The 12,029-nt window shown below is 40.4% G+C and overlaps 2 protein-coding genes and 1 non-coding gene across 4 annotated transcripts in view; 2 read left to right on the top strand and 1 right to left on the bottom strand.

The window, feature by feature from the left end:
- The window catches only part of adamts16 (ADAM metallopeptidase with thrombospondin type 1 motif, 16), a 51,482-nt gene extending 45,084 nt beyond the window's left edge, over positions 1–6,398 (top strand). The window contains exons 19-24 of the mRNA XM_010757039.3: positions 3,558–3,762; positions 4,547–4,741; positions 4,886–4,942; positions 5,044–5,259; positions 5,334–5,481; positions 5,596–6,398. Of these exons, the coding sequence (XP_010755341.3) occupies positions 3,558–3,762; positions 4,547–4,741; positions 4,886–4,942; positions 5,044–5,259; positions 5,334–5,481; positions 5,596–5,711 (937 nt within the window). The 3' untranslated portion in view covers positions 5,712–6,398. The remainder of the gene's footprint in view (positions 1–3,557; positions 3,763–4,546; positions 4,742–4,885; positions 4,943–5,043; positions 5,260–5,333; positions 5,482–5,595) is intronic.
- Positions 6,399–10,334: 3,936 nt separating this feature from the next.
- On the bottom strand, positions 10,335–10,406 carry trnae-cuc (transfer RNA glutamic acid (anticodon CUC)). The gene has a single exon. It is a non-coding gene; the product is annotated as a tRNA-Glu (tRNA).
- Positions 10,407–10,807: 401 nt separating this feature from the next.
- The window catches only part of ice1 (KIAA0947-like (H. sapiens)), an 8,606-nt gene continuing 7,384 nt past the window's right edge, over positions 10,808–12,029 (top strand). The window contains exons 1-5 of one of the 2 annotated variants that reach the window (XM_019266336.2): positions 10,808–11,040; positions 11,202–11,260; positions 11,480–11,591; positions 11,715–11,791; positions 11,894–11,931. In XM_019266336.2, the coding sequence (XP_019121881.2) occupies positions 10,951–11,040; positions 11,202–11,260; positions 11,480–11,591; positions 11,715–11,791; positions 11,894–11,931 (376 nt within the window). In that variant the 5' untranslated portion in view covers positions 10,808–10,950. The remainder of the gene's footprint in view (positions 11,041–11,201; positions 11,261–11,479; positions 11,592–11,714; positions 11,792–11,893; positions 11,932–12,029) is intronic. The other variant, XM_027287146.1, reaches the window with a different exon arrangement.

Consider the following 12,029-nt stretch of genomic DNA (forward strand, 5'->3'; position numbering starts at 1 on the left):
AGACTGCAGTGTCCGTTACCTGTGTGGCTTCAGGCTCAGCTGTAATAACCTTAATGGTTAACTTTGATGTGACGTCTTTTTTCTCTGACCTGTCCAACCCTGTCCTACCACACACACGCACACACACACACACACACACTGACACCATCAAGCAGCCAACCAATGATAGCTGTCTTTCAAAGTTTGTTATGCTCGGGTCACAGCACTTCCAATCTCTCAGCAGGGATTTATGTGGCTGTGGCATTATGACAAAGACTCTATGTCTCCCTGTCTGTCTCACTGTCTGCATCCTTTAAAAGTCATTTATAAATATTTTCTAATTCACATTCTCTCTCTATATCAAGTAAACCAACACACTTACTCTTCCTGTGATATTTCTTTCCACTTAGCTTTCTTTTCTCTCTCTTTCTTACTTTCTCTTGCTCACATTCCACCACTTGTAGAGTCAACCCACACACACACACACACACACACACACACGCACACACACACACACACACACACACACCACCCCTATCAGCGTTTACACACTAATGGATTTGTGTGTTTACTCTGAGTTGAAGAAGCAGTGATAATAATGGCTCTAAAGTAATCTCACAACTGTTTACACTCATCTCTTGGGCCTATCTCCGTCATTATCTACAACTTGGGCTGCTTGAGTGTACCTGTGTTTATGTGTGTGTATTCAGGTGTGTGTGTAGACATGTTTGTCTTTTGTTCAGATCAGATGTTACAGATTTACTTTATTTAGAGTGTTTCATAGATTTATGTGAAGATTCCTGAATTAGCTGAATATGTTGATGCCACAAAGGATCTTTTAGGGTAAGTAATACAACATAACAAAATATATTGCCAGACTTCAAATTGAAATACAAATATGAAAAGCAACAAAGTTCTCATGTTACAGCAGAAAATATTAAATAATTCCTAGTTATTGCTATCTAAACCTCCGGGCTGCATTTCCATGCGTATAACGCTTTGATTACAGCTATTATTGCAACTCTGTAATATAGTGTATACAGATATATCAGTTCCCATATTTAACATCCATAATATGCATATCAAATAGTTATGGTCTTGTTCTAGTGTTTGGGTTTCTAAAGATCAAATTAATTTGTGCATGATACTGTTTTTTCTGCTGAGCTGAAGTGTTCCATATTGTTTTAGTATATATGTGCATGTGTTTCTTTTTTTCACTGAGCATCTGGACAGCTTTTTCAAAGTGTTTGTGGGCCCTCCTCGTGCATAAACTGTGAGTTGAGACAAAACATGTGCTGCACCGACCAAAACATGCACGCTAGACTAGACAAGTTGGCTGTGGTCATCAGTCCATCTCTGCAGGTCATACTATTCTGAGGCCCTGCAGTTATTTCACTTTGCTGTGTCTGCACCCAGTAAGTTGGACCGGACAGGCATTACATCATGGAAAAAGGTTTCTGATGCCCGCTCACATTTGGAGCATGATATCATTTTGTCTCACCGTGTGGACGTACACTAATTTAAGCAGAGGAGCACCCACACACTGACACATACACGTGAAAGCTGAAATACACACATACAGTGGCACAGCTATAAACACTGGTCAGAGGTTATTTAATGCCTCTGGTGAGCATCCAGACAGCGTCGTTTAGACCACAGGGGTTATCTGACTCTGTCCACAGGATATCTGATCCCCTGTGCTTCAGTCCAGAGAGTGTGATCTTTACTCATCGTCACACTTACAAATAACGATCATGGCAAAGATCAGAAGGTGGCCTATAACTTGATATGGCATTAATCAGTCTATTATGCCCACCGCCATGCCATTGGGGTCACTAAGGCGATACATTTCATGGCTTTGGTATTAATTAAAACTGCACTGCCTTCATCATAGACCACATAAAAACTTTTTTTTCCCCCACTGTATGTACGCCAACATGATGTCGTACTGTAATAGGATGGTAGATGTTTTTACATAACTAATTCACAAGATTAGTTAACCACCACAAGCATCATAGAAATTCTGTGCAGTTTAAGTATTGAAATATTTATGCAGAAATACAAATGAAGGAATACAAAACAAGATGTATTGGATTTCCTTTCTCTTAAAGCCAAAAGTGCAAGCGTAATGTGTCCAAATGTGTCTCAGCTCATGAAAGACATGATGTCGCTCTTGATCTTCTAGCATCTATTTATGAAATAAATGACACCCGGAGAGTTTACCTCCTATTTCTATGCCCTGGGCCAATAAATATCATGTTATAAATGCTACATGTTTATGTTGATGACTTGTTTAAATGTTTAAAGTTCAAGATGAATAGAAAATTTCATCTCTACATTCCCCTCATTCTCCCCCAGATCACCCTGTGATGATACTACAGTTTGTATCTTCATCCTGACAAGCTGTAACAGACCAGATGGAATTTCTCCATCCGCATTTATTTATATTTAATAGTGCATGTATAATGCCCTTTAGAGCTATACTCATCTCATCCTCCTTATACAACATTCCAAGCGAGTGATGCACCAAATGATTCAAAATAAAGTTTAGATTGTTAATATACACAACTCCATGTGATGACAGCAGTGTTTTTAGGTTGTTTGGGGTAAATCTTAGGAGGCTGTGCGGGTACATTAGGGTGAAGTTGGAAAGAGGATAACAGAGTGTGTGTTGAAGGTTTTAACTACCTGCCCTCTGAGTTCTGGGTCACTTGGGATAGATGCAAAGAAGCTTTGAGGAAGAGAGAAGCAATAGGAGGCCCGGGGATTAGGCGACTTAGACATGTGGTGTGACAAGGTACAGTGTTAAAAGAAATCCACTAAAAATAACATAAACTGTACTTTCCTGAGCACTCATTGGTGTCAGAGATTGTGTGTCTGAGATGCATTAATATGAGGGATGCTTGTTCTGTATCTTGAAAAACGTTTTCTAATTGCCAACATACGTATTTTGTAGTGTACAGTACAAATGGAGGTAATTATGAGAGAAATATGTGGCGTTGTTTAGTTTTAGTGCTGATGAGGGCCTGAGTTTTGGCGAGGAGGGGGTTTAAAACTGTGCAGTGGGGTTTAAGTTACAGTTTAAACGCCTGGTATTTTGGCTGTTTTGACTTGCTCTGAAGCCAGTCAGCCATGAACAAATGTCTTAACACCCTGAAGACCTGCAACACTCCAGCATGTCTGAGGTCAGCGATATATGAACGCTGGAGACGGAGATACTCCTATTTTCTCACATAATTGGTGTTGTCTGCCAAGGAGTTCCCTGTGAAATTGTGTTTAGCTACTGAGAATGAAGAAAGATGCATGTTCCAAATGAGTTAAGAGCTACTTAAGCTTTTGCTAAACATACAGTAAGTTCTGGGTTTTGCAGCCACTTCTATTTTTATGCATCAGACTACAAATTTAGTTGCAGAAGCCATTGGAGAGGAAAGAAGGCTTAGATACAACACAGGGGGTCTTCTCCGGTTGCTATCACTGTACAGTTATCATGTCATTTGTGAATTCCCGCAGGCCTGTCTGAATAAGTGATTGAGGAGCTGCACGTGTTGACTCAGCAGGCTTGTGTTGTGTTGTCCCAGCTGGTCTGTAGGAGAGTGGGGGGTGTGCAGCCGGAGCTGTGGAGGAGGGGAGCAGACGCGGCAGGTTCAGTGCGTCCAGAGAACCAGCCAGACCAACGTAGACGCCCTGGCTGACTCTCGCTGTGCCCAGCCCACCCCGACCAGAAGGCAAGCCTGCAACACACACAGCTGTCCACCAGTTTGGACCACTGGGCCGTGGTCACAGGTGAGCATGTGTGAAAGTGATCTTCCACCAAATGAGAATGAGATTTTTAAATGTGCTCACACAGATGTAAGTCAGTACATGAATACTGCCGGAGCGGTTATCCACAGCAAGAAAGAAACACTTTAAAGTTGCACACTCGTTATTCAGCCTAAAGAGCATTGATGGCTTCACCACATTTTATGACGGTGATCTCAGTGGCTTTAAACTATGAATGTGCCCACTGAGACCTCCCATGTTTTGTTCTCTGTCCAGTTCTTATACATTGTGCATGGAGACTTGTCTCAGTGTTAAACTTTTTTAACTGCCACTTTACCCCAAATATCCTTAACTACCTGCCACAAATGGTGTCCAGTTTACTTCCTCTCTGAATCTCTGTGGCACAGTGTAATGCGTCACAGCCCCCCTGTTTTCTTGGATGTGGTGGAATACTTTTTAAGACTTTGATTTAGGCTGTTCCGTAAGATGTATGCAATGAATATTGGGGGAATTGTTGGACTACCTCAAAAGAATTATTAAGGAAGTAAAGCACAATAAGTCCCTGTGTGAAGAATGTGAATATAAGGTAGGCCATGCTGAACTGGTTTCTGTGCGTAGTTGGCTTGTTACGATCTTTAGCCTGTAACATTTAATAGCTCCATTGATCCAAATCCTGAATGAATTTTGACAAATCATCATGTTGTTATGCAATCGTAATCATGATCTGTCAGTCATGGAGACAAAGCAATATTTGAAGCATTTAAGGACATAAGATATCATCATTATCATGTTTCCATTTATGTGGCAGTGCTCTCGTAAGTGTGGCAACGGCTTGAGGAAGAGGACAGTGCATTGTACAAGCACCAACCCAGGTGCCCAGATGCAAACACAGCCAGACAGTCTGTGTGCGGGCCTGCCAAAACCCGCCAGTCAAGAATCCTGTTTCATCAAACGCTGCCAGAAACAACGCAAAGTCCAGTGGTTTGTCTCCACATGGCAAGAGGTAATTCAAGAACACTTATACTGATGAAAAAATATGAAATTCAAATAAATTCAGCAGTAGCAATGCACGCATGTAAAATATGTTCTTAGCTCATGTAAATAAGTTCTCTCTCTCCATTTTCTTTCTGTTCCTTTGATCATCCAGTGTTCAGTAACATGTGGCCATGGCTACCAGGCACGCTTCATTAAGTGTGCAGAGAAGGTGTGTATTATCTGTGCTGTGTTATTGATTTTATTGTAAAAAATAGTGCCATGTTAAGAAATGGCATCGTGTAGCTTACATGGATATTCTCGGTTAAACAGGACACTGCAGGAAAATACAGAGAGCTTGCAGCCAAGAAGTGCCATCATGTCCCCAAGCCCACAGTGGAGCTCCAGAGGCCCTGCACCATGGCCGAGTGCCCTGTCCGCACTACCCCACCAGTCCACCGATGGAACACGTATCATCGCACCTATCCACCTCAACCCCTCCCTCATCCTCCGCCCCGAGCTGAATGGCGCACATCTCCTTGGTCTCAGGTATGTTAACTTGGCATTGAATGTACATATTTCATGACATTCATCCATCATCAAGGTTTCTTTGTACTCTACAGTGCACAGTGACATGTGGAGGGGGAGTGCAGGCCAGGACGGTCCAATGTCTGGTCCAAGGGAAGCCCTCCTCTGGCTGTGCCCTCCATCTTAAACCTTCAATGTCCCAGGCCTGCAACACCAACTTCTGTCCACAACCTGAGAAGAAAGGTACTACTTTAAATGCTTGTGTACAAATACAACATCTGTAGAGATATTATAGAGCTATCATAAAATACCCTTTTCATAGTTTTCACAAGTCTTTTTTTCCCTTTTTTCCCACAGACCTTGCGTGTAGGGATTACTTCAACTGGTGTTACCTGGTACCCCAGCATGGAGTCTGCAATCACAAGTTCTATGGCAAGCAGTGCTGCCAGTCCTGTTCAAATTCAAACCTATAATCATATAGAGTGACGCTGTCTGTGACATAGGCAGATAGGTAGTTACATAGACAAAAGACTATATTTGACGTCCATGCTTCAAAAGACAGCATTTTTGCTTTAAGCGTGTGGCGAGCACTGAAAAACAAATGACATTTCAATGGAAGTGCGAGAGAGTTGCAGTGCCCTTTCTTCTCCCTGTGATGCTGGACATCTGGATACAAGAACTTGATGCTGACAGCACTACACAGGAATGTGATCAGGACAGTACAAATAGAGGAGAGAATTATGAGGAGGAACTAGCAAAATGGGAATCTTGATTAAAGCGAATACGACTGACATTTCCAAAAGAAACTGAAAACCTGAAAACTCCCAGCTTTGTTTATATACAGTATGCAACTGAACAGAACTGTACCCAGGACACCTAACATCTCCCAGTCAACCACGGGCCAATGATGGCAGACCAACAGAGAAAGTTGACGAGGCTTCAGGCACTGCCACGCAACATGTGCTACTCCTGGCTTGCACTGCAATTCTTGATCAATTGGAAATCTGAGGTCTGATAATGAAAAGGGATGTTTTAAAGAAAACATAATTTCACTCTAAGGCTTGATAAAAAACAGGCTGGGAATAATCAAAGTGTGCTTCCTCATTAGCTGGACAATAGCAGGAAGCTTGGTGCTGTCACGTAAAACAACAAAGAAAATTTTTTAAAAAGTATCATCCATGAGAGAACTGTTCTGAGATGGGTCAAGGCTACGTGGACTGACTTTCATACTCAGTGGTGCTACAATAATGTCTTCAGTCACCAAATCAATGTGAAATTTTGACTTGTGTGACCCATGTATAGTTTTGTTTGTTTTATTTATTGGCTTTACAATACAGCGTTGCTGGAAGACTGTATTATAAGCAGTATAAATAAATATGTCCTTTTATTACTCTACCCTAAGCCCATTACCTTTTGTATTATGTTTCATAAGCTTTCATGCTGACAAAAATGCACCTTTTTTTAAAAGACATATATTTTATGTTTTAGGAAAAATATTCTGATGTCAAAACCCATTTCAGCAATTCAACAAAGACTGATGAACAGGAACATTCAAAGTGAGCATAGCATTTGCTATCACTGCTTCATTTTTCCATTACATTATCCAACATTATGCCCTGTATTGCATGCATCAATATGGCGCAAAAATAGTGCATTACATATTGGTTCTGGTTTAAAAGCAAGGATAATGCTATTCCAATGTGATTTTTACAGTGTAAATGAAATAATAAACAAAATGTGTATCATGTCAGCATCTCAGCTGTGGCATGAGTCTTTATTTCATTCTTTTCAGCTGTCAGTTTGAGTGAATTTGATCTTGCCAAGTTGGTGTAAAATGTCTAAATGTGTTCCCACAAAGAGGAAAAAAGCTTAGGAAGGGAACCTGATCTATTCAATCATACTTTTTTGGCTACAGTCTTCAGCTGGGTATAATATAGTCATCATGCCCTGACAAAGGATTTGTCTTTCCACAAACTGCAAACACCACACTGTGACTAGAGTAACTCTATCTATTGATATGGCAAACTTGTTAGAAAACCTATGTACATATTCAGCACTCAGGGAGCAGCATTGGCATTCATTTGAAGTTGTGGTTCTGGCCATCGGATAAATGTAAATCTACTATTCGCTCACTTTTTAGGTCTACTGGAAGGAATGTCTGTCTCTTTAGCAGCTAAATTATCCATTATATTCTCCAGCTAGCTTTGTTCTGACAAAACAATGAGGTCCATTATGCTGAGGTGAACTGCAGAGTCTGTAATTCTACGTAGGTGTGTCTCTACCAGTGACACCTTTCACTTCAATGTAAAAATATTTATCTATAGCAGATTTAAACTTGGTTCTCCAATATAGTTCCTACTATTTATATGTAGCCTATCTTCCTTACACCGTTTGCCCAATCTGCATAAAAGCCTTATTGGCCTATGTCATATTGAAGTAGACACGGAAAAGTATGTTTTCTATAATGTAGTTTACTGGACTGAGCCATCTTCAGCAATTCTTTAGAAAGCATTTAACAACACATGCAACACCTCCACACTATATGCTGTATAAGCGTTATATGCCCTATTGTAACATGATGAAACAAGAAATTAAGAAATTACCCTGTAGCTTGAAGGTTCAGTGTGTAGGACTTAGTGGTATCTAGCAGTGTATCTAGCAGTGTGCCTCACCCTCTAAGGTTAGGGAAGAGGGCCAGTCTGTAAAATGTAATAAAAACATAACAATTCTTATTTTCACGATTTCAGGTTTCAGATTATACACTAATGAACGCATGGCTATAATACTATACTCAATTTTTACCATAGTCTGTAACTAGAGCTCCTAAGTCCTACACAATAAACCTTTGACTCTAAACTCTAAAACATTACTCTGCAATGACGTGCAGCATATAAGCAAGCATCCTAGCTAACAGTAATGCCAATGTGGTATTAGCCATTTCAACACCTATGACATATTGTGTCTGGGCTTTACTCTTTAGTCATTTCTCAACAAGTCAAGGAGACACAGATGCCCAAAACAAAATCTCCATTGTCATAATCCTCCGAGCACAGCCCTAAAGCCCTCAGAGAGAGAGTAAGGAAGGAGAGAAGAAGAGTGTGAGGAGACAGAGAGAAATAGAGTAGAAAGAATTAAAGGGAGGAGGGATGTATTTGGTGCTGTCATAGAAAAATGCTGTGAGAAAGAGAGGGAGTGAGCCAGAGGGAGAGGTGGGTAAGAGAGAAAAAGGGGTTTTCCTCTGTGTCAACCACCTCACTGAAGTTGACTTATTGTTGGTCAGCTGTGGGCACTGTGTTACTGTCTGTGTGCATTTGTGTGTGTAGTCACTGTACTGCTGAATGAATGCAGTGCTTTTTGTTTTATCTACACAAGCAAGTGTCTGCAAGATGTTCAGAGATTCAAAACCTTTATTAATTATTGCCAGTTTGCTGACAAAAGCAACACCACATGCACACACACAGAATCAGATTACTCTAATCACCCACACGTTTGTGGAATGTACTGTCATCAGCCACTTTGCACCCGTCATGTCAAAACTCGATCTTATGGAGAAGAGAAGAGGCACCAATATCAAAAATCTGTTGCTTGTTCACACTTAAATCATGTAACTCAATCCTGATGACAATCAGTGGGTTTCACTATTCAACACTGTCAACAGTGGGGCAGAATTTTTTTTATATTTGATTATAAAATGATGAAATAATTGCATTGTTTTATCTTATGACGGTTCTGTTCTTTTAGTGCCATGTGTTATAAAGTATATCTGGAGTTTGCATTGTCACCCATTGTCTCCCAATTTTTAAAAATATGCAGTTCAGGCACTGTAGGTGTGAATGCCAATGTACTGTATTTTTATGCCAATGTGAGTTAGCTCTTTATATTACTCTTTCGAGATGGATATGAGTAAAAAACAAACAATGCATTGCTTTAGTGACTTATATTTTGACAGTAAATGCATTTCCACCTCACTCTGTATAAACTGGTATAGCATCTTAACAAAGAAGACAAAAGCAAAGGAGAAAATCCAACCACACAAGAAGTGAGGGATTGAGAGGACGAAGCAGTTTTGTTTATACAAAGATAGTGATCAGACAAAGCCTTCCTGTAGATGACAAAGGTGGTCGAGATAAATCTTGAAACATCCAAAATGTTACCTAACCCATGTCAGGTAACAGAAGAGATTATCTGTCAGAATGAGACAGGAAGAAAGAAAGCATACCCTTTCCACTTTAAAGAAACTATGCTATCTCTGACTGCATCTGTTTGGAGAGAGTTGGCTCTTCAGCCTTGAGGCTACACTAAGAAGGTTCATCTGAAGTTACAGGGTTATTATCTTTCCATCAGGACGCACCGACAGCAATCCCCTAACACCTTTAGCTGCTTCCTCCTCAGCTGTTGGAATCACCAGGCTGAAAACGACCTGCTGCCTCAGTAACGATGAGCAAGACAAGCTCATCTAAAAAGTAGTTTCTGTCTATTTATTTTTAAAGAGTATCAAATTCAAAGATATAATGACCTCCAGGGTGTTGAAGTTGAAAACTTAGTCTGTTGTTGTTGTTTTTGTTTTTTGTAGTAACTCTTTGTAAATTGACCTTTACAATTTATACAGTATCTATGGTAAACCCAGTGGTTGGCAATGTTTTGGGCCATTCATTGTGTGTGTGTGTGTGTGTGTGTGTGTGTGTGTGTGTGTGTGTGTGTGTGTGTGTGTGTGTGTGTGTGTGAGAGAGAGAGAGAGAGAGAGAGAGAGAGAGACTGTTATTTGTACAACAGTACCCTCTGCTGACTACAGCCTATATTAGCTATAAAAATATAACACACCACAAATTGTAAACGGTTTACAATTTGTAATTGGTCATTTTTCTTTATTATTCGTTTCCTTTCTCCTGCTGGGAAAGGCGTTTAGAAACGCTGTTGCAAACTGCCAGTCTGCCTATTTGAAGGCATCTCTCTGCTCCTTCATACATGAGACGGTGGAGGGAGTGATTGGTCTCCTCTCGTGTCTTTCTTTGTGTCTACACTTTAACGTTATACTGTATATGACTATGTGACACATCGATGGGAAAAACAGAGTAAAAAGACTCTCAAAAGATGAGTTCCCTGACCGGGAATCGAACCCGGGCCGCGGCGGTGAGAGCGCCGAATCCTAACCACTAGACCACCAGGGAGACATGAGAACAAGAGCAAAATTGTGTCATTATATAGTTACATTGGTACGATTTCAACTTGGTATTGTGTAGTCATGGAGACTAATCTAGTGAATTTAACTAAATACATCACTGGATTATGGTGTGAAACATGAATATACCATGAAGTTGTAATTTGGTATAAACAGTTGTACTGCCCCTAGCGGCCGGTACTCATTTATCCATGATGCAGTAACTCCCTTAGAGGCCATAATGAACTGCCTGAAGAAAAATACTAATGACCGGAATTATTATATTTCAGCAAGATTAAATACATCACTATCTACGTGTTTTACTAATAAATATAAAATGTTTATGCGTATAACGGAGAGAGGAACATTTCATTTTAGTTTAACCGGCGTTTGACGAACGTCCCCGCGTGGGGTCCTGGCGTGGGTCCTTAGACAACGTGGGAGACACGAAAATGTGTTGTTTTGAAGCTGCGCGGAGTTTGTGACACCGGGACATGTTCGTCAAATGATCTCATATGAAATAAGCGCTGCCGGGGACTGGAGTGTGTTTTACCATGATGCCAGGGGACAGTCAGTCCAAGATGCTGGCTATCGCCGCGGACGCGACGGTCGGAGACTGTCAGAACTGCTCCGTGTTGTACCAGGTCAGATTTCCATCACAGAGAAGTCCGTTCAAAGTTCCGTCTGCGGAGACTGAACATAAACAGTCTGTGACAGTTAACATGTTTGTCTTTGAAGCGGCAGCGCGGCAAAGTGTTGGTAATTATGAATTCCCCTGTTTGTTTTTGTTTTCGTCCTATCGCAGAGCCTGAACGAGTATGTGTCGTCATTTGTGGCACTGAAGCAGAAGATCGCGGTTTCAGAGTGAGTGTTTATGAATATTGCAATCATAATTATTGCAATCTACAAACTGCAAGTTACTCTTTTTTTCCGTTAGCTGGCTGGCACTACATAACATCTGTTGATCAGTTGGCGGGTTGTTTTATTATTAGTTTCTTTGACAGCTAACCTTAATTGTAAAGTAGCATTTATTGCATGTGTGTGATTTTTTTTTTTTTTTTGACACATTTATGTTTTATCCAGTGATTCAATTAGGCTCCAACAACAGCTGGAAGAGCTGCAGATCAGATTGGTTACTCTGGAGAAAAAGACAGCAGACTATGAATCTGTGCAAGCAGAACTGGAAGAAAATAAGGTAAGCTGTGTCTATTAATAAGCCAATTTAAAAGACACTAGTAATGTATTTATCTCTTAATATTACTTCCAAAGCAGAAATTCCTACTGTCCCTGAGTAACTTTACCCATTTTACTTTGAAAGGTTGCTCTGAAAGCCTATGAACAGATGTCTGAACAGATGGAACAACTTAAGCAGGAAAACAGCAAGACAATGGCTGAGTAAGAGATCATTTTGTTTTGTTATGACAGTGCAGATAGTGATATTATATTTGTATAATGTTGGTGGTGAATTAACTTGTTTGTTTTTTTCATTTCTCACAGGAAAAATAAACTTGAAGACCAGATGAAGGAGGCGAATGGTACTTTGCATTCATGTTGTAACTTTTGCCAGTGATGAGTTGCATAATTTGTTTTTTTTTTTTTTAAGTTAAATGCATCCCTGATTTTTGTCTGATTT

The sequence above is a fragment of the Larimichthys crocea genome, chromosome XIII, assembly GCF_000972845.2.
Source record: "Larimichthys crocea isolate SSNF chromosome XIII, L_crocea_2.0, whole genome shotgun sequence".
Classification (NCBI taxonomy): domain Eukaryota; kingdom Metazoa; phylum Chordata; class Actinopteri; family Sciaenidae; genus Larimichthys; species Larimichthys crocea.